The sequence below is a fragment of the Pelodiscus sinensis genome, chromosome 11 (assembly GCF_052426305.1).
Source record: "Pelodiscus sinensis isolate ZL-2025 chromosome 11, ASM5242630v1, whole genome shotgun sequence".
NCBI lineage: Eukaryota > Metazoa > Chordata > Testudines > Trionychidae > Pelodiscus > Pelodiscus sinensis.
In genome coordinates, this window is record NC_143062.1 from 18026245 (window position 1) to 18046478 (window position 20234).

The window sequence follows — 20234 nt, forward strand, 5'->3', positions numbered from 1 at the left end:
GTATGCATACATTACCCCGCTAGTTCGAACTAGCGGGGTAGTGTAGACATACCCCAATAGAGCACCTCAACCTCTTCTTCTGCTGAGGTGTGTGAGAATGCAGATGGGCGAGGGAGGGTTACAGGGCATCCTGGGTCCTGTCCCTATGCCCTGTGGTGAATCCCTTTGAATCCCTCTTCTTGATACCTGCTGAACAACCTCTTCTCCCCAGATACTGATGAAGTCCAGCACCTCAGCACTGATCCAAGTAAGGACAAGGCATGTCACCTGGAAAGATGCACTGAGAGCACTCCATGCATCACCGAGCAAAGAGAAAGGGAACTTCCCAAATTCCCAGAGACTGTAAAGGGGTTTGCAGGGTTGGTCACCTGGGAGCAGACCAGCAGAGCTCAAACCGATGGCCAGAGAGGCAAGAATAGGCATTGTGGGACAGGTACCATAGGACAGTCACAGTGCTGTAATACACAAGGGCATCCACAGTGGGACCCCAGCTGTAGTCACTGCACAGAAAGCTGTACACCTCTTGTCAAGGTGTTTTTTGGAGAGCACAGGAACTGAAGATTTTGTGCACACCAAGTACCTTGGCAGTGCAGACACCTTGGGCGTTACAGTGCTGAGAGCCGATTTATTGACTTGTAACTTGCCAGTGAAGACAAAGCCTCAGACTGTGAATTTATTTTATTTCTTAAATAATCAACTTTGATCTCTATGCTTGCTACTTATAAGCATTTAAGATCTTTCTATAGTTAACATATATGGCTTACATCTTACCTAAATCTGTGTTTTGGTTGAAGTGCCCTGGAAATCTCAGCTCAGTTTACAAAGGCTAGTGCATGCCCTCTCCACACTGAGGCAGGGTGGACTGGGTAATGATCTTACACTGGCTAGGCGCCTGACCAGAACAGGACAGGGGTGCAAGGCTGGGGAGCTTTGGGGAATTAGCTGGGGAATCCCTATCAATGGTATATGTGTGGCTAGGAGAAGTATCCATGTAACTCTGTTAGGTGTGTCCCTATCTGTGGATGGCTGTATAGGTGCAGGACCTGCCAGAGATTTGTATCCTCAAGGTGTGAGGATACCCCAGGTTGCAGAGAGAGGCTGCACCCCAGGATCCTCATCAGAGAGAGGAAATGTTGAGAGTGTTGCAAAGGGAAGTGGCCAGAAATAATATAAGGATTTTAAAACAGGAATGGTACAGTATTGCCACAACCCACAGGTTCGAACTCCAGAGTGCAGCTGCAAGAGATATTATGAGATTGGCTCTAAAATTGGGCTTTTTTTAAGTAATATATTTTCAGAGAGAAAAATGAGTTCTCACACCCAGCTGGATGGCATTGCTTTGTGCCGTACAGGGATCTCTCAGTTGGTGCTGAGATCCAGCCACCACTGGATGAAACATGACCACAGTTAACACATGGTGTGGCTGGGTCTCCCTGGCAGTGGGGTGGCCTAGTGGTTAGGACCCCGATTTAGCAGGAGGGAAAGGGGAACAGCTCCCTGCCGCTTTTGTCCCAGGCCTGGGAATTCTGGCCTTTTATCTGGGCATAGTTCTTAAGTTTGGGGAATGGCCCCAACTGTCCAAATTTCCCCCTCCTTCCTGAGGGTTCCTTGTAAATTCCCCCTCTGCCCCAGGAGATAGGGTTGGAGGCTTACATGCTCTGGTGACTGGTCAAATAGGACAGGTTCTGGCTCAGGTCCTGCAGACAGCAGAACCATCTCCTGTATCCTCACTGGTCAGCCCCTAACTGAGACAGGCTCCTTTCTTTTATCCTCCCTCCAGGCCTGTCATTGGCTGCCGGTAAACAGGGCGGGGCTAGCTGGGCAAAAAGGCTTTATTTAATCCCTGCACGGCCAGGCCCTCCTCTCACTCCCTCACTAAGGGTATGTCTACACTACCCCGCTAGTTTGAACTAGCGGGGTAATGTAGGCATACCGCAATTGCAAATGAAGCCTGGGATTTGAATTTCCCGGGCTTCATTTGCATAAGCGATGCACCGCCATTTTTAAATCCCGGCTGGTTCGAACCCCGTGCCGCGCGGCTACACGTGGCACGAACTAGGTAGTTCGAACTAGGCTTCCTAGTTCGAACTACCATTACTCCTCATTCCACGAGGAGTAACGGTAGTTCGAACTAGGAAGCCTAGTTCGAACTACCTAGTTCGTGCCGCGTGTAGCCGTGCGGCACGGGGTTCGAACCAGCCGGGATTTAAAAATGGCGGCGCCCGGATTATGCAAATGAAGCCCGGGAAATTCAAATCCCGGGCTTCATTTGCAATTGCGGTATGCCTACATTACCCTCCTATTTCGAAATAGGAGGGTAGTGTAGACATACCCAAGGGGATTGTTTGTCCAGAGCGGAGATGCAGTTTATCCACCCAAACCTGAGATGAAGCCGTCACTGGGTGGAGGCTGATTATACAGGTATCCCTTATCTAGCACTGGCATGCAGCTGCTTCTAGAGTGGAGCATTACAAGCATTAGACAACAATACTACTAAGGTAACCGAGTGAGTTCTATATCCATTTGAAATTTAGAGAGACAGAGTGAAATTAGCCCCGTGGGAATTTAGAACATAAGAACAGCCATACTGGGTCAGACCAAAGGTCCATCTAACCCAGTATCCTGTCTGCCGACAGTGGCCAGCACCAGGTGCCCCAGAGAGGGTGGACCGAAGACAATGATCAAGCAATTTATCTCCTGCCATCCCTCTCCAGCCGCTGACAAACAGAGGCCAAGGACACCATTTTATCCCTGGCTAATAGGCTTTTATGGACCTAACCTCCATGAAATTATCTAGCTTCTCTTTAAACTCTGTTATAGTTCTAGCCTTCACAGCCTCCTCTGGCAATGAGTTCCACAGGTTGACTACACGCTGTGTGAAGAAGAACTTTCTTTTATTAGTTTTAAACCTGCTCCCCATTAATTTCATTTGGTGTCCTCTAGTTCTTCTATTTAGGGAACTAATACATAACTTTTCTTTATCGGCCCTCTCCACTTCTTAAAAAATACCTTTTTGTCCCTCACTGCTTCTTTTACATGGTGGTTAAGCCACGGTGACTCTTTTTTAGGTCTCTTGCTATGTTTTTTAATTTGACCAGGACACCAGAGTTAAAACCCTGGAGCTTCTTTTTATAAAGTGCCTGATTATGAACTTGGTTTTTACACCTTGTCAGACAGGGAACACCTCACTCAGAGCCTCCATTGTTGAATCAGTGCAGTTCGCCAGAAGACCAACCTTGAAAACACTCAGCCAGCCCAGCCCTGCTTAACTCGGGAGAGAAGAGAGGAAATCACAGCACAAGGCAATCAAGTCACCAGCCACATTAGTGACCGTTTCCCTCCCAGACAGACGCAGGGGTCTCAAGATGGGTTTATTGGAATACAAGTGGTTATCCTCTATGGGGCAGCTTTTGTTCTCAAAATCTCACTTAGCTTTCATATTGCACTGAAACCAATCTGATGAAAAGGATGAGAGGTGGGTTAATTGCCCCAAGCCAGCACTGGCACAAACCCCACTCCCTCCATCTGCCATTACTCCTTCCGATGCTTGCGTCTCTGAGCCATGGATCTGAGCACAGCAGCCGCCACTCCCATCACCCCCACAGTGCCCATGGCAATGGCTTCCGTGACCTGCAGAAGAGAACAAAGTGCCCGTCAGATGTGTGGGGGGGGGGTCTCCCACGTGGGGTCATTTACAGGCTCGGGACACACAAGGGCTGCGTCTAGACTGGCAAGATTTTCCGCAAAAGCACTTGCTTTTGCGCAAAAACTTGCCAGCTGTCTACACTGGCTGCTTGATTTTGCGCAAAAGCACTGACGATCTACTGTCCGAAATCAGTGCTTCTTGTGCAAATGCTTTGACGTTCCCGTTCAGGCAAAAGCCCTTTTCCAGAAATGTTTTTGCGCAAAAGGGCCAGTATAGACAGCTAAAAACTGTTTTGCTCAAAAAAGCCCTGATGGCGAAAATGGCAATCGGGGCTTTCTTGCACAAAACTGCATCTAGATTGGCACGGACGCTTTTCCGCAAAAAGTGCTTTTGCAGAAAAGCGTCTGTGCCAATCTAGACGTTCTTTTCCACAAATGCTTTTAACAGAAAAACTTTTCCGTTAAAAGCATTTGCGGAAAATCATGCCAGTCTAGACATAGCCAAGGTGTAGAGGAAGACAGGAGCTGAAATGTCCAGCCAGCCCATCAGACATCAAGCTACTCTTGCTGCAGAAGCCTAATCCAGGGAAGACTCATACCATAGAGTAGGTCAAGATTTCCTGGCCTAGGGGCATGAATCCCACCCCACCCCATGGTGCCTCTTACAGTCTCCTTCTTTCGATGCTGTGCTGCAATACAGAAAGCAAAGGAGCAGCAGCAACCAGCTGGGGCTGTGAAGAGGAGCCCAGGCAGGGGAGCAGAGGCAGCCACTGAAATGCTGAGGGATGGAATAGATTTGGAGAAGGGACTGCTGGGTTCATTTTGCAGGGAGAAGGATGCTGGGTTTGACTGGGTTTGTGCAGCACCTATTGCAGCAGGGTGCTGGACTGAGGCTGAAATGCCAAATAATAATAAACACTGTGAGAGCGGGGGGGGGGGGGAGGATTTGATGACAATGTCACACACAGAGCTGCAGCCACTTTAGAAGATGCTCAGGGCAGCAGGCCGTGGCGGTACTGCACTCTGCAGTACATCAGCCAGGCAGGCTGCAAGGCAGTGACACTCCTGGGAGAAGGAATCCTCCACCCCTCTGGACCAGCTGTCCCAAGAGGCTCTGGGGCTGTCAGATTTGAAACTCGGGTTGCAGTCGTGATGCAGGCGTGAGGGCATGTTCCTCCCCGTCTCACACCCACCTGGTCGCTCATGGCCACACCGTAGCGCAGCTCCATGACGAAGTGCTCACAGTTGTGGCTGGTCAGGTTGTAGGGCATCTCCCGCCCCACCAGCCGCTCGGCCCGCCGGACGATCTTGGAGACGGGCAGCGGAGGGTGTGTTTCATCATGCTTGTTGTTCACGCGGTAGCGGTCCTTGCGCACCACGACCTCCAGCCGGTCCTTCTTCACGTAGGCTCTGTCGGACAGGGCAGCCAGGACGCTGGCAACGCCGTCCATGGGGTGCTCACCTTGGGAGGGAGGGTGCGAGATCCATTGAGTTGGCTCTGAGCTGTCTGTGCCACAGGGAGATTCCTCCCCAAAGCTCTCCTGGTCGCCCAGGAAGCTGTGGGCAGTGGCTGATACATGGGCACCCCACACCCCACTTTGTAGTGGCTGCAGGAGCAGAGGGAGTAGGGAGCTTTGCACACAGCCATCCTCTGCTCAGCACCTCCACCCTGTGCTGCCTGCAGCCCCCTGTCCCGCCAGTAGTGGCAGTCAAGGGTAGTGCAGGGTAGGCGCTGAATCATCTGGTGGCAGCAGTCCCTACTGCACCCTACAGGGCTGTGGCAGTTCCAGCTCCCCCTAGGGGCAGCAGGCAGTACTACACTGTGGCATGGCAGTCACATTACTGATCTCCAAGGCACACAACGCCCATGGCATGGAATTCCCCACATCCTGCACAGAACACTGCCTCCTCTGCAGGTAGAGACACCTAAGAGAGGTTCTCGTGGCAGGGACCCACCTTCAGCCTCCAGAAGAACACACCTCCCACATTAGGGAGGGGGCACTTACAAGGAGGAGCCAGATGGACGACTTTGCCATCACCAACGTAGATGGCCCAGTGCTGGTAGCATGAGCGGAAGATCTCAATCAGGTCACCAGGTTTGAGTTCCACCTGGGAGAGGCGATATGGGGGTCCCATTAGGGAGTCCTGGTGAATTGTGGCCACATAGGAAAGGGGGAACTGCACATTATCAAGAATACACGAATAAGGACTGCAATGTGCTATTTGGAGTGATGCCATGGGTTTCCGGTGGGCTAAGACACTGACTCTTCCGCCTATCAATCTGCAATTACTCCAGTTTTAGACCAGATTCAATAAAAGCAAGATCTAGTCCCTACCTGACTGACGACAGTGGGAATATGCTGTATTGAACTACAGTGCAAGAGATCAGGGCCCTGACCCTGTGAAATTCAATGGAGTTGCTCAGACAGAACTGAGATCAGAATCCAGGGCTGACTCTGTTGAAGTGAGTGGGTGACTCTGGATGGACCCCAGGGGGAGCAGAGATCAGAATCCAGCTTTGACCTCTATTGCAGTCAGCGGGTGACTTTGGATCTACCCTCGGAGCACTGAGATCAGAATCTGGCCCTATAGCTATTGACTTAGCGGAGTCACTCCACGGCTCTCTGGTAGCCGCACCACCTCCCTAATTTCCCCATTGCTTCCATTCTCATCCCTACAACTGGTTGCTGGCTTGTCACCACTTGTTTCCTTGACAATATTGGAAGTGGGAATGAAGAGCACCGTCCCTAGTTCAGTACTAGGTGACATGTTAAGGCAGCATCCCATGGTCTTTAAAGGGGTTCTGGGGGGTTGGATTTCACTCCTGAAACTGTGTAGCTAGGCTGAGGGAGGGCTTCAGCCAGTGAACACTCTCCCTGGGTGGCTTTTTGTGGCTCAAACACTGCAGCAGACTCTAGCGGGCACAGGACCCAGAAAGTGCCACTGACTTCACCATTACCCAGCTCACGAGCAAACGTCATGAGTGAAAGCCACGGCGTGGCTGGGCGCGTGGCCGCACTTACGTGGACAGAGGGGATCTTCACCCTGATGCAGGAGGTGGAATTATTTTGCCTCTCATCATTCATCTTGTTCGCATTGCGGGCTTCCTATTGGCATAGCTAAAACAAAGGCATGTGCCACATGGCTAACAACCCCCAAGGCAGCAGAGGTAGGGGAGCCCACTGGCTAGCATACTGGACAGAGGCTCAGGGCACCTAGGGCTATTCCTAGCTCTGCTGTGTGGCTTTGAGTATCTCTTCTTCCCCCTCTCCCCTCTAGACCACGCTTCCTCTCATAGAAAACCCACGGAAACCCACGGCCAAAGCAATTTACCCAGCACTACAACAGATGGGATCAAAGCTCAGAACAGCTGGGTCCCACTGGCCCATCCTCCTTGTCAGCCATACACCCCCCCTCCTTGGATTGTTCACACATTATGTACCTGCAGGAGGCGCTCACGCCGTCCCTGTGGTGGGTTAATGTAACACTGTCTGTTGGGGAGGGGGCTGTGGAGGACTTATCATGACATCACAGGGAGTTTGCTCCATGCCTGGTTACCGGGTAACCACTGCTCACCCTTGTGGGGAATTTCCCCCAGTGGTCTGCTGAGTGAGCAGTTTATTCTGCACAGCATTTACAAAGGTGCCTTCAACCTATAGCAGAGTGATCTCCTAGCTCTTGGTATTCATAGCTCCCAAAGCAGGATTTTACAGGTGGAGAAACTGAGGCATAGAGCAAGGCAGTGGCTTGCCCAAGGTTATCCAACAAGTAAGCGGCACAGCCAGGAATTCTGGCCACCTGAGTGCCACGCCACTACACTATCCACTAAGCCATACTGCCTCCCTCCTTCCTTAGTCCTCTTTCTGCAGGGCACTAATCTATACCAGAATGAGGCACCTTTATGCTGATCTAACTTCATCCACACCAGAGATTGTGGTTGTCAGAATTCGCCATTGTGGTGTCCTGCTCTGTCAATGATGCTGCATGCACGCGTGCTCCTCCTATGTGTTGTGTTCACTTTGTGCAGGTGGTCAATACAGCAGACTCTGGGAGAGCCCCCAAAGACCACAAAATCAGATTTGAAGGCGCCAGGTTTATAAAGTGCAGTAATAGTTCTCAGTAGACTCTCCCGAACCACGCCGGTCAGCTCAGTCAGTGAGAGTGCTCACTGATCCCTAAGCCAAAGACAGCCCCTTCAAGACACCACTTTATATACAAGTTCAAACAAGTCACACATCACTCCTGACATAACAAGGTGCCACCCTCTGACGTTACTTAGATACCTCCCATTCCCCTGCACCTGGTGGTTCAATTAGAAACTCTCTATCCATTACTGCTGCCATTTTAGACACTTCCCTAAATCTTGATCAGTATGTCCCTTTTATCAGTGGTGGGTGTGCAGGTACCAATGTCCTTTTTAATGAGGTGTTGTTACTGTCTTTCTGGAATGTGCTTTCAACCTATGCCCAGTACCAATTACCATTTTACAGCTGGTACCTTGTACCAATTACTGTTCCACACCTGGGCCTATTACCAGTTAGTGTTTTACACTGTTTGTGACAAGTTCCATGAGCAGGGGCCTGCCTCACAGCTTAGCTTTGCTTTATATTAGCAAAGCCTTGACCATTATACTAGGCCTCAGGCTTCATAGCCCACACTACATGGCTGTGTCTAGACTGGCCAGTTTTTCCGGAAAATCAGCCGCTTTTCTGGAAAAACTTGCCAGCTGTCTACACTGGCCGCTTGAATTTCCGCAAAAGCATTGACTTCCTTCTGTAAGAAATCAGTGCTTTTGGCGGAAATATTATGCTGCTCTCGTTCGGGCAAAAGTCCCTTTTGTGCAAAACTTTTGCGCAAAAGGGCCAGTGTAGACAGCTCAGATTTGTTTTGCGCAAAAAAGCCCCGACCGCGAAAATGACTTTTGCAGAAAAGCATCCGTGCCAATCTAGACGCTCTTTTCCACAAATGCTTTTAACGGAAAACTTTTCCGTTAAAAGCATTTCCGGAAAATCATGCCAGTCTAGACGTAGCCTATGGGCTTTGTTTCAGGCATTAATCTTACTACAGAGGTTTTACCAGTATTATTCAATATTAGAGGACTTACCTGGTGTTGCCCTGGCCCTTCAGGACAGGGGACAGGTGGTGTGAGGAATGCAGAGTCAGGGCAAGGCCTTGGAGATGTGGGGGCTCAGAACAGGAGACTGGGGGCACAGGAGAGTGCAGGAATCAGGGCAGGGGGTGACTCAGGAGAGCAGGGACTTTGCACCCTCCCCACCAGCTTGTCCCTGGGAGCGGGGCTCTCTTCCTCTCCTCTGGCCCCTCCCAGGGCAGAAGGGCTCTCTCTCTTAGCCCCATTTTGGAGGAAGCTGGGGGGTTCTCCCTCCCCTGAGCCTGACCTGGGTGGGGGGCTCACTCCCTCCCGGCTAGTGGGGGCTTCTTCCTTTGAATCCTTATGAGAATCACAGCCCCCCTTCACCTCCTTGCCTGTGTCTACAATTCCAAAATAGGGATAAAAAGGTGAGGTAAAGTTAAGCATATATTAACTGGGTTACCCAGAATACTATGGGTTGGGAATAGGTATGTAAGTGACTAGGCAACTAGACGCTCTCCCCCCTCCTCCACCGCTTGCTGCCTCTATCAGAGGCAACAAGGTGGGACAGCAGGAATCAGGGTTGGGTGGAGCCGGCTTACAAGCTGGTTCTCTCCAGCACGGTCTCTGTGGGGAGCAGGGGAGTAGCAGGACCAGGCATGAGCTGGGAATCAGCTGATTCCCAGCTCACGCCTAGTCCCAGATGCACCTCTGCTTTTAAAATATATTAAGAGCCAACATTAAATGTATTTAAAAGGCTGGTGTGTAGCAGAGGAACCCTACGCAAGCCAGGAATCAGCTGTCCGGGCTTACGCTGGGTCCCTTTTGCTGCAGGTTAGCCTTTTAAATGGATTAAGAGCTCCTGGGCCGGGTGTGAACCCTGCTGCAGTTCCCCACTTATCGACTCATCGACTAATCAATTATTTGATTAAACTAAATTTAACATCCCTAGTTGGGAAATGAACCACAGGGCATTCCTTTGCTAGGGCAGTGGGTCCGATCCATGCCTAGCTAGTTAAGGGTACTATTTGGATGCTTACATGCAAGCATGCACTTAAATATTTTGCTTGACTTGGGCCCCTGATTCAGTGTCCCCTTCAGCGCAACAGAGCTCAGGAGCAGGTGCAGCAATGGCCTCAGGGAACTAAATGGATCGTGCATAATTATGCTGATGGGCATTCTAGCATTGCCAGCTCCAGAGCCTCACATTCAAAGCCATGGAGTCAGCTCACCCCACCCAAGAACAGGAAAGGTACAAATTCTTTCTGACAAGTACAGCCTTTGGGGTTCTTTGTGTTTACCAGCTGGTGTGCTGTTCATGGCTCAAGCCCTTTTCTGCACAAAGGAAGGCTGGAAACATTTTGAAAGCCAAGATTCCCTCAACATAAGACTGGCCATAGTGGATCAAACCAAAGGTCCATCTAGCCCAGTATCCTGTCTTCCAACAGTGGCCAATGCCAGATGCCCTAGGGCAATGGTGAGCAACCTGTGGCCCATCAGGATTCTGTGTGTGATCCACGAGACTTTTTATTTACTGTCGCCCACACACAGGGTTGCCAGATGTCACTGGCTTCCATCCACGTAGTTTTTTTCCTACCAGTATTACTAAAGTGACACACACGTAAAGCAAGGACACGGGAAGTGAAGTGAGTGCTGATTGCTCACAGCACTGACCATAAGAGCCATGTGCTCCCTCTGTATTCAATCAAAGTGCTGCTACAGTTTCATCGGCACAGTCTGCAAATTCTAGGTATGCAAGCGCAGTTAGCAAAACTACCCTATCCCAGGAGACTGTCTTGGTTGCAACCATCTTGCAGCCACTGAAATGAAGGAGGCCCGCTAACTAGCCAAGGTTGCTCAGCGCTGCCCCAGAGGGCATGAACAGAACTGGCAGTCATCAAGTAGCCATCCCCTGATCCCTGGTCCCAGTTCCCAGCTTCTGGCATGCTCTCATGACTCCAGGACCTGGGGTTGTAAGAAAAGCAGTAAATATCTCAAGACGAGGCCTTTGGAGCGTTCCTTAAACACGTGCCTAACGCCTTCAGAGACAGGCCATACCCGTGTCAGGCAAGTGCACAAAGCTTTTATTTCTTTCATAGCAAGTGGCTCGGCATGACCTATACAATCTGTCAATGCTGATGCAAGTGTGTTGATTTGCTGCAGAATCTTCCTAGCTAGATTTATACACGCACTCTCCAAGAATGTCCCAAATGTCTAAAAACTTAGTTGCTTTAACAATGAAGAGTCCTGTGGCATGTTAAAGACTAAGGGTAAGTCTACACTACCCTCCTAGTTCGAACTAGGAGGGTAATGTATGCATACCGCACTTGCTAATGAAGCCCGGGATTTGAATTTCCCGGGCTTCATTAGCTTAAGCGGGGAGCCGCCATTTTTAAATCCCCGCTGCTTCGAACCCCGTGTAGCGTGGCTACACGGGGCTCGAACTAGGTAGTTCGGACTAGGGTCCCTATTCCGAACTACCGGTACTCCTCGTGAAACGAGGAGTAACGGTAGTTCGGAATAGGCACCCTAGTCCGAACTACCTAGTTCGAGCCCCGTGTAGCCGCGCTACACGGGGTTCGAAGCAGCGGGGATTTAAAAATGGCGGCTCCCCGCTTATGCTAATGAAGCCCGGGAAATTCAAATCCCGGGCTTCATTAGCAAGTGCGGTATGCATACATTACCCTCCTAGTTCGAACTAGGAGGGTAGTGTAGACATACCCTAACAGATTTATTTGGGCTTCAGCTTTCATGGATTAAAAACCACTTTGGCAGACTAACATGGCTTCCCCTCTGAGATTTAACATTCATGTTGCTAAATTGGAGAGGGTGGAGAGAAAAGCCACAAACGGGATCTGAGGCTGGAAAAAATGCCTGGAAGTGGAGCTTTAAAGCATCTGATCGATTTAGCTTCAGTTGAGAGGTGGCTTGATTACTTTGTATAAGTACCTTCATGGGGAGAAAATTCCAGGCACTCAAGGAATCTCTAATCTAGCAAATAAAGGCAGAACAAGACCCAGTGGTTGGAAGTTAAAGCCAGACCTGCTCCAGTTCGAAATAAGGCACCGGTGTTTCACAGTGTACATGATTAACCATTGGAACAAACTCCCAAAAGCAGTGGTCCCAAAGGAGAAAGCAGTAAAAAGATAAGCTGGCTCCTGTAAAGATCAGCTCCCATTGTCCTTGCTGGAGTCTTTGGCCCAGGCCGATGTCTACATTATTCATCCTCATGCTTGTCAGAGAGCAATTTGCTAATGCCTGTAGCTAATGCCAGAAGGGCTCCAAAGCCCGCGATCCCCACTACCCCTGCAAACACGGCATCTCGGACCTGCAAAACACAGAATAAACCTGGTCAGGAGACCCCAGGTAGCCCACAGGGGTTTACACACAGCAGTAAATGGCACAAAAGCTGTGCTGAGTTACCGTCTGTCTTAGATTATCTGGCCTCCACTGTTCACTGGAGGAAATGTAACTGGGCAAATTGGATGGTTCAGAAGCTGTGCCAAGTCTCTGGATCCCTTTATTCTATTCCAGGCTCTGCTGCTGGCCCTGGGCAAGTCCCTTCCCTGCTCTGGGCCTCTATTTTCCCCTCCCATCCTTTGTACCGTTGGATTGTAAATGCATCATGGTAGGGACAGTCTCTCATTGTGTGTCTGTGAAGAGCCTGGCATGAGATGGCTCTGCTCTTAGATGGGTGTGTGCACACATAGCAGGGCCCCACATGGCACGTGTGTGCACATATACACACGCATGGAGCAGGGACCACTCCGCTCCCACCTGGTCACTCCTGGCCTCTCCATAGCGCAGCTTGGTGACAAAGTGCTCGCAGTTCTCACTGGTGACACTGTATGACATCGTCTTCCCCACCAGAGACTCTGCCTCCCGGACAATCTGGTCTATCCTCCGCCGGGGCAGCTTCCTGTCGAGCTTGTTGTTGATTCGGTAGTCATCACCTTTCACCACTGCCCACAGGGGTTCCTTCCTCACTCTGGCTTTATCAGCCACCACGGACATCAAGCTGGAGAACCCGGCTTCAGCATTCTCACCTGGGGATCCAAGACCGACACATGGACCGTGAGCTAATGGATCTGGATGGACGCCCATCCCTCCCCGGAGTCTCCATCATGTGGGACGTGTCTTAGACCAAGCCAAGCAGGGCACACGTCCCAGCTATAGGGCTGGATGCACCTTCGTCCCCAGACAGCTCAGTGCTCCCTTGCAGGTGTCAGACCCTCTGCCTTTACCTCTTTGGGACAGTCACATGATTCTCCTGATCTCAGGTGGAGCCCTGGGCACTGGAATGCTGTTGATCATACAACTCGGTTCCTTCTTGGGGAGTCTATGACCCATGGTGTGCACAGTGACCAGTCATGGCCTTACGCCAAAGTACTGTTTAATCTTAACAGTGTCGCATACGAGAAAGACGAAGTTAAAACAATAAACTATCTCTATGAGCTCAAGCCCTGTAGGCTGAATGGCTTAGTCCAGGGGTGAGCAATAATTTTTTGCTGGGGGCCACTTCAAAAAATGTGAAGGGGCAGGGCCTCAAATGGAAGGGGCGGGGCCAGGATGCTTCCAGGCTTCCCCACCCACAGACCATGATTGGTCTGGAGGTGGGGGAGCCCCTCCCTTTACCCCCCAGGTTCTCCCTAGGCACCCATGCCCCTGGCACAAAGTCTCCTCCCACCCTGCCAGGAGCACACGGTGCTTCAAAGTTCTGTGTTCTCCTGGCAGGGTGGAGGAAACTTTGAGCGCTTCCCCCTGCCCTCAAGCCTTAATTGGCCTGGGGGCGGGGGAATGGCAGGGCGGATCAACTGCTTGGCAGACCAGGTCCTGCCATGGAGACCCTTTTGCCCACCCTTGGCTTAGTCCCAGGTTTGAGTCCCAGTGATGACAACTTAGCCTCAGGCACTGCTTTACATCAGCACCCTCTGTTCATGCAATTCCCTCCCCCAGCTGTGGCAGAGTCAGGTGGGGTGCTTACAAGCGGGAGCCAAGTGGATGACATAACCGTTTCCCACATAGATAGCCCAGTGCTGGTATCCAAAGCGGGAAATCTCTATCAGGTCCCCAGGCTTGGGTTCCACCTGTTGGAGCAAAATCATCATGACAAGTGAGACAGGGAGGAGCAAATCTACCTACTTACCTACATACCCCTCTGCAAGGTATCTATCCCTCAGCACCACAGAGTCTTTGAGAGAACAGTCAGTCCAACTGCTGATGGGGATTGACCTGGCAAATGGCAGGGCCCCACACACCAGCTTCTGCCTTTGGAGCAAAGGAATCCAGCTGGTCCAGCCTGTCACTGTAGCAGACCCTGTGCATCAGATGCCAGGAAGGTGTGTAATGTACAGTGAAGATGGTGCAATTAACTAGAGATTAGTTAGCCACCAAAATGGGCAGAAGGGAGAGTGGTTCAGAGGCAGGGAGTCTAAGAGCAACTGGAGAAGGGATTTGGCTCAGGCATGTGCTTGGTCTTGATGCAGGGGTCTTGATGCAGGGGGCTGGACTTGATGACCTTCTGAGGTCTCTTCCAGTTCTATGATTCTATGATTCTATGATGTGGGTTATTAGGGGCATGTCTCCCTGCCACTAAGAGGCACCTGGGACAGGTTCTCCAGATGGGCTGTTTGTTCATGCATCATTAGGTCTATGGCATGCTGGGTGCAGAATCTCAGGGCAGACCTGAGGTTACACCTCTTGTGGATATGCAGGGGTTGGGAATTTAGTTGGGATTTTCCTTTGCTGCTAGACTAAGAGTGACAGGAAATTGTCCCTCAGAGCACTATTTTCAAATGGAAAATTAAAGTTTTGAGATAACAAAAATGTTCATGGAAAGGTTCCATGTTCATTTTTAAAAATCTCATTTCTTACAAAAGACCAAAAAGTTAATTTACTTAGGTGAAAAAGTTAAACTATTTTGCTTTCGTCAGTTTTGAAAAACTTCTGATTTGGCAAAAAATATGCAGGTTTCATCCACAAATATTCAAATTTTATTAGTTGTTGATTGACAATATTTTATTTAAATATTCAGATTGTCAGTTTGAGGCTAAAACAATCATTTTTGACTAATTTGATTCAAAATGTCCATTTTTTGGCCAAAATTATTCAGTGTTTGGCTAAAAATACTTAGTTTCTGACCAGAAATACTCAGTTTTCAGCAGGTTTTGCTTAATAAAGGTTATTTCATCAAAAATTTTCTATGGGGGGAGGAACCCAAACATTTTCCTACTGCCTCCAGTTGAGCTCCCTCAGATCACCCCGTCGGATACACCTGGGCTGTGTCTACACTGGCAAGTTATTCCGGAAAATCAGACGCTTTTCCGGAAAAACTTGCCAGCTGTCTACACTGGCCGCTTGAATTTCCGGAAAAGCACTGACGATCTAATGTAAAATCATCAGTGCTTTTCCGGAAAAACTATGCTGCTTCCATTCGGGCAAAAGTCTTTTTCCGGAAAACCGTTCCGGAAAAGGGCCAGTGTAGACAGCACAGTAGTGTTTTCCGCAAAAAAGCCCCGATCATCATTTTCGCTTTTCCGGAAAAGCGTCCTGCCAATCTAGACGTGCTTTTCCGGAAATACTTTTAACGGAAAACCTTTTCTGTTAAAGCATTTCCAGAAAATCATGCCAGTGTAGACATAGCCCTGCTGTCTGTTTTCATGGTGTTGAGCGAATCAACCAGATTTAAGAGGTTCCAGCAGATCAAGAGGCCTGAATGCCTGGCAACTGAGTAACCAAATCCCTCTTGCTTTGCAGAGGGTAGAATGCAGCACTGTGATTGACGATGGGTAATAGCCTTCCCTGCTTTCTCTCCATTGAGAGGAAACAAGCCCAGATACAGTGCAACAGCAGGATCTCTCCTTCCGGCCAGCCAGCCTAGCCAAGATTATATTTAGTCCAAGGACACATGCCAAGAGGACTCAGTAATCAGACACCAGACACTGCATTGCACTCCTTGAACACTCCCCACAAATGAGAGAGTGAAATCAGTCCAGACATGGCCCAGTGTGGTGTTTTAGATGCTGATTGTAATTATTAGAACTGGGAGCACTGGCTATTGGGAATCTGGAAGCACAGGAAACAGAAAGGAGGAGGGAGGAGATGGGCTAGGCCTGAGTGAGAGCTACAGAGGGAAGCACCAGCTTTGTAAAGAGGTTTCACCTTTGGTAAATAAAGACCTGTTGAAATTTGTTACTACCTTGCGTGCATGATACAACACCCAGCCAACACAGATAAACAACAGCAGGGATCAGCTGAGCTAAAAGGTTTGACTGACAGTTCTTGGGGCTCTTTTGGCAGCTGGTACTTACCGAGGAAATAGGCATGGTGGTCTGGAGGTGGCCGCAGAGGGCTGAGAGAGACGTGCTCCGCTTTAGTGAGCGTCAGCGTTTGCAGCAGTAGCAGATTTACTCTTGTGCCAATTGTCTCATGGCACAGGGCCCAAGCTCAGAACATGCCCATACCACTCACTTCTTCCCCACTGTGCTCTACAGTGGGAGCCTGCGGAGCATGATGGAATGGGAACTGAAAGCCCAAGGTACTATGGGAGCTGCAGTTCCTTGGCCAACTCCATGCCCTAAAGAGCTGACCCTTGGAGTATGGAAAAGACTACATTTCCCAGCAGTCCCTTGGTCACTAGCAACAAGAAAGGGAGGGGTGCGAGATGAGAGCCTTGCACAATAGCTTTCTGTGCTGGAGAGCCAGCTGCTAGAAGGGGGGGTGGATGCGAAACTTGTGTGCAGAGGGAGTAGGAGGCTTTGGTCCAGATCTTGTCCTCAGAAACCTTCCCCAGACTAGATCAGGGGTGCTGGTGTCCTGGGCTGGGAGCCCCAAAGAAGGAACTGGGTGGCTTGAGAGGGCTGCTCCTGCCTGAAGCCTAGCCTGTGGACCTGGAGAGGTTAATATGATCAGTAATGGAGGGAAGGTTCTACTGAGGGCCTGAGCGGCTTTAGACACATCCCAGGCACACGGGAGGATTTGAGTCAATTTCCACAGCCATGCAAGCAGAAATGGGCTTTTCCTTTCCAGATTTATCTGATGCTCCAAGGGAATCTAATGTCTGCCTTCCAGATTTGAACAGGAGAGCTCAAGTTCAATTTAGGCAGCTGTTACATCATTTCTCCAAAATCAAATACTGATCCACTGTAATTTGTTGTAGAAATAGTAGGATAAAATTGAGCAACAAATGCTGGCATCTTCTCAGCTGCTATTTTCAACAGCCATTATTAATATTTTTTTTGCTTTGTTTTGGTTTTTGTTTTTTTCTTTTAAAAAGAAGACTAATATCACATTGGTGATTTCCCCACTGAAACAAAGAGTGCAACAAAAGAACAACAAAGGCACTTCAACTTTTCCTCATTATATGGGACACTCTTAGGCTGCATCTAGACTGGCATGATTTTCCACAAATTCTTTTAACGGAAAAGTTTTTCTGTTAAAAGCATTTGCAGAAAAGAGCATCTAGATTGGCACAGCTGCTTTTGCGCAAAAGTGCTTTTGCGCAAAAGCATCCGTGGCCAGTCTAGATGTGATTTTGCGCAAGAAAGCTCCGTTAGCCATTTTCGCCATCAGGGTTTTTTTGCACAAAAAATTAAGTGCCTCTCTACACTAGCCCTCTTGAGCAAGTATTCTTGCGCAAGAGGGCTTATCCCTGAGCGGGAGCGTCAAAGTATTTGCACAAGAAGCACTGATTTTGTACATTACAAAGTCAGTGCTCTTGCGCAAATTCAAGCAGCCAGTGTAGACAGCTGGCAAGTTTTTGCGCAAAATCTTGCCAGTCTAGATACAGCCTTACAGTGTGGATCCAGATATCCTCCAATCGCACTGTTGTCAGACCCCAGCAGTCTATGGGTGCTGGGTATAAGAGGCCAGGGGAGACTAGGCCTCCCCAGACATCCAGCTTGTTGCCTTTTGAGTAGCCACTGCCAAAAAGGCCATTGACCCTTCCTGTCAATCACCTGCAGATGGTGATTACTTCAAGCAGCTCCTGAAAACAGCAGCAAGTCCCCCCTCCAACTCCTAGGAAGAGATACGACCAGGCAGCTCTGCACACTTCTCTGTCCACAGGGATGGCCCTCTCTGCTCCCAGAGGCCTTGGTCTGCCTCAAGGCCCCGCTTCCACTCACCCTCTTGTCCCTGAGTCCCTGTCTTCCCTCCGCCTTCTCTTGTCCCCACTCCTTCTGCATGCTGGCCAGGGAAGGTGGCAAAGAGGCGCCCACAAGCAGTGAGCAGCCAGCCCTGGGGCATGGGGTGAAAAGGTGAGAGGTGGGCTGAGAGGGATGGGGGAGGAGGCGGAGAGGTGAGCAGTGAGCTGCAGGCAGATGGGCAGGAAGAGGCCTGGGAAAGGGAGCAGAGAGGCAGGTAGGGGCTGAGTGGGACTGAGTAGGTGGGAAGGGGCTGGGTGGGGGTGGAGTGTAGACAGGGCTTCGGGGAGGAGGCTGAGCGGGGTGGTGGGCTTTGAGGCAGGACGCTGCCCATGCAGGAGTCTTGGGTCCTACTCCCCTCCCACTCTAAACCACTAGAACTCTCACTTCCAAGAGCTGAGAAGACAACCCAGAAGTCCGGCCTTCTAAACCATTGTTGGGAACCCAACGATTCCCTTCCACCAAATCTATGTATTCCAATAGCCCCGTTACTGCTACAGGAGAAACAACAGGCGTTCACAGAACTCAAACAGACAGATCTGCCTGACTGCCTCTGAGCTGATGGACAAACAGCTACCAGGACTGGCCACTTCTAAGCCATCCTTTGGCTAAAACTCTCCAGAGCTGTTTACTAACTTGCTTTAGTTCGACCCTGGTGCAGTGCCTCAGTACTTACAGGGACACGATATCTCTCCGTCATGGGGCTGGGATTGGAGCTCCTTAGCTATCCTGGCTCTGGACTTCCCACACACGCTTGTCAGCTTTCAGTTTCGATTCTGCCACTGGATTTATCTAAGGCAAGTTCCATGTGGGTGGAATATTCAGGACTTGGATCCAGCCTATGGGAGGGACACATACGTCTCTGCTGCTGATTCTACCTGTGCCTGAACTGAAATTGTGCCCAACCCTCCTATTGTCCTCACTCAAACCCATGCTCGAGACAAGCGCATGCTTGAGACAAGCAGATATTAAGTGAGATAGCTCACCGGAGAGGTATCGCTCCGTGCTCAGGTCATTTGAGGTGCCCTCTACCTGCCCATTTTTCAGGGTGGGTGTATTGAAGGGGTGGGTACCAGGTAGCGAGTCTGAATAGTCCTCCACTGACATTCCCTTCCTGACCCTCAATCTGTAGTGTCCAGACATTCCTCATATGTATAGGAAGTACTGTGCCGCAGGGTCCAAAGTTCAGTCCTGCAGCTGAAAATAGCAACAGCTGAGTGAGTTGATCTGAGTATATCAGCATTTCGATCAATAGCAGGGTAGAGCTGGCAGTGTGATTTCAGCAGGAACACCCGCCTGGATTCTTATACTTCATGAGAACATGGGCCATTGGCCTGAGCCAGGATGGCCAATCTAGCCCAGTATCCTTTCTCTGACTGCCAGATGCTTGAGTGGGAATGAACAGAGCAGGGCAATTACCAAGTAATCCATACCCTGCAGTGCTTGATTAAGACATGCTGAGGCCCCATAATATTACCAAAACAATGACATTCAGTTGGGCTATGTCTACACTCGCGTCTTCTTGCGTGAGTAATATGCAAATGAGGCTACGCATGGAATATCGCTGAGCCTCATTTGCATACCTAATGAGCCACCATTTTTTTCAGAAGAGGCTCTTGTGAAAGAAGGAGCGACTACACTGCCCCTTCTTGCACAAGAAAACCCCTCTTGCGCAATGCCGTTCTTCCTCTCAAGTAATTGATACATTTCTCAGTACCTTTACATATAAAATAGCCCAGCCCCATTGACCTCCATGGGCCATGTACCTTGTAAGGAGTGACAGGAATACGATGAGGTTGTTTAAACAAATATGTTGCAATTGTAGAAAAAATGTTGTGTGTCTGAAAACTGTAGGTACTGATAAATTTTTTTAAAGGGATACTTTAAATTTTTTTAAAGGGGGGTTGCCAGGTGTCTAGTATTGTACCGGACAGTCCGGTATTTGTGCGCTCTGTCCGGTAAAAAAAATATCAGAAAATACCGGACATGTGCAATGTCCAGTATTTTCTGATTTTTCCAGCTGCACACCGGACAGAAGCCTGGCATGGGTGGGGGGAGCAGCTGGGAGTCCTGGCTGGGAGGCGGGGCCGCAATTGCCGCCAGGAGCCCTCAGTCGGTTGAGTGTGAGGAGGGGAAGCCTCCTCCTCGCTCATGCGTCGCCAGGAGCCTGTGCAGGCCAGGCAGCAAGTGCCCAGGTCAGTCCCGCTCCCCGCCAGCCAATTTGCTCATCCCCCCCCTTCCCGGCCTCCCCCACTTCCCCTCCTGATCGTCCCCAGCCAGCCCCCCTGCACCCACCCCAGCTCTGCTTCCCACCGGCCCATTCCTCTTCTTGATCTCCCCTGGCCAGTGCCGCTGCA

At 50.1% G+C, this 20234-nt stretch overlaps 2 protein-coding genes across 4 annotated transcripts; both read right to left on the reverse strand.

Moving 5' to 3' along the window:
• Positions 1-3358: 3358 nt before the first annotated feature.
• On the reverse strand, positions 3359-7146 carry LOC102443502 (phospholipase A and acyltransferase 3-like). 2 transcript variants are annotated; one of them, XM_075939123.2, is made up of 5 exons: positions 7088-7146; positions 6669-6764; positions 5652-5754; positions 4839-5107; positions 3359-3630 (listed from the first exon to the last, which is right to left on the reverse strand). In XM_075939123.2, the coding sequence occupies exons 2-5, from the start codon at positions 6729-6731 to the stop codon at positions 3532-3534; spliced, it is 534 nt and encodes a 177-aa protein (XP_075795238.1). In that variant the 5' UTR covers positions 6732-6764; positions 7088-7146; the 3' UTR covers positions 3359-3531. The 2 variants fall into 2 exon arrangements, with proteins under 2 accessions (XP_075795238.1, XP_075795237.1); XM_075939122.2 differs by lacking the exon at positions 7088-7146 and having other exon boundaries at positions 6669-7046.
• A 4253-nt stretch (positions 7147-11399) lies between these two features.
• On the reverse strand, positions 11400-18707 carry LOC102459481 (phospholipase A and acyltransferase 2-like). Of its 2 annotated transcripts, XM_006125049.5 has the most exons (5): positions 18554-18576; positions 16045-16234; positions 13719-13821; positions 12512-12780; positions 11400-12062 (listed from the first exon to the last, which is right to left on the reverse strand). In XM_006125049.5, exons 2-5 carry the CDS (start codon positions 16057-16059, stop codon positions 11952-11954), a joined length of 498 nt encoding a protein of 165 aa, XP_006125111.3. In that variant the 5' UTR covers positions 16060-16234; positions 18554-18576; the 3' UTR covers positions 11400-11951. The 2 variants fall into 2 exon arrangements, with proteins under 2 accessions (XP_006125111.3, XP_025041442.3); XM_025185657.3 differs by lacking the exon at positions 16045-16234 and having other exon boundaries at positions 18554-18707.
• Between the last annotated feature and the right edge of the window lie 1527 nt (positions 18708-20234).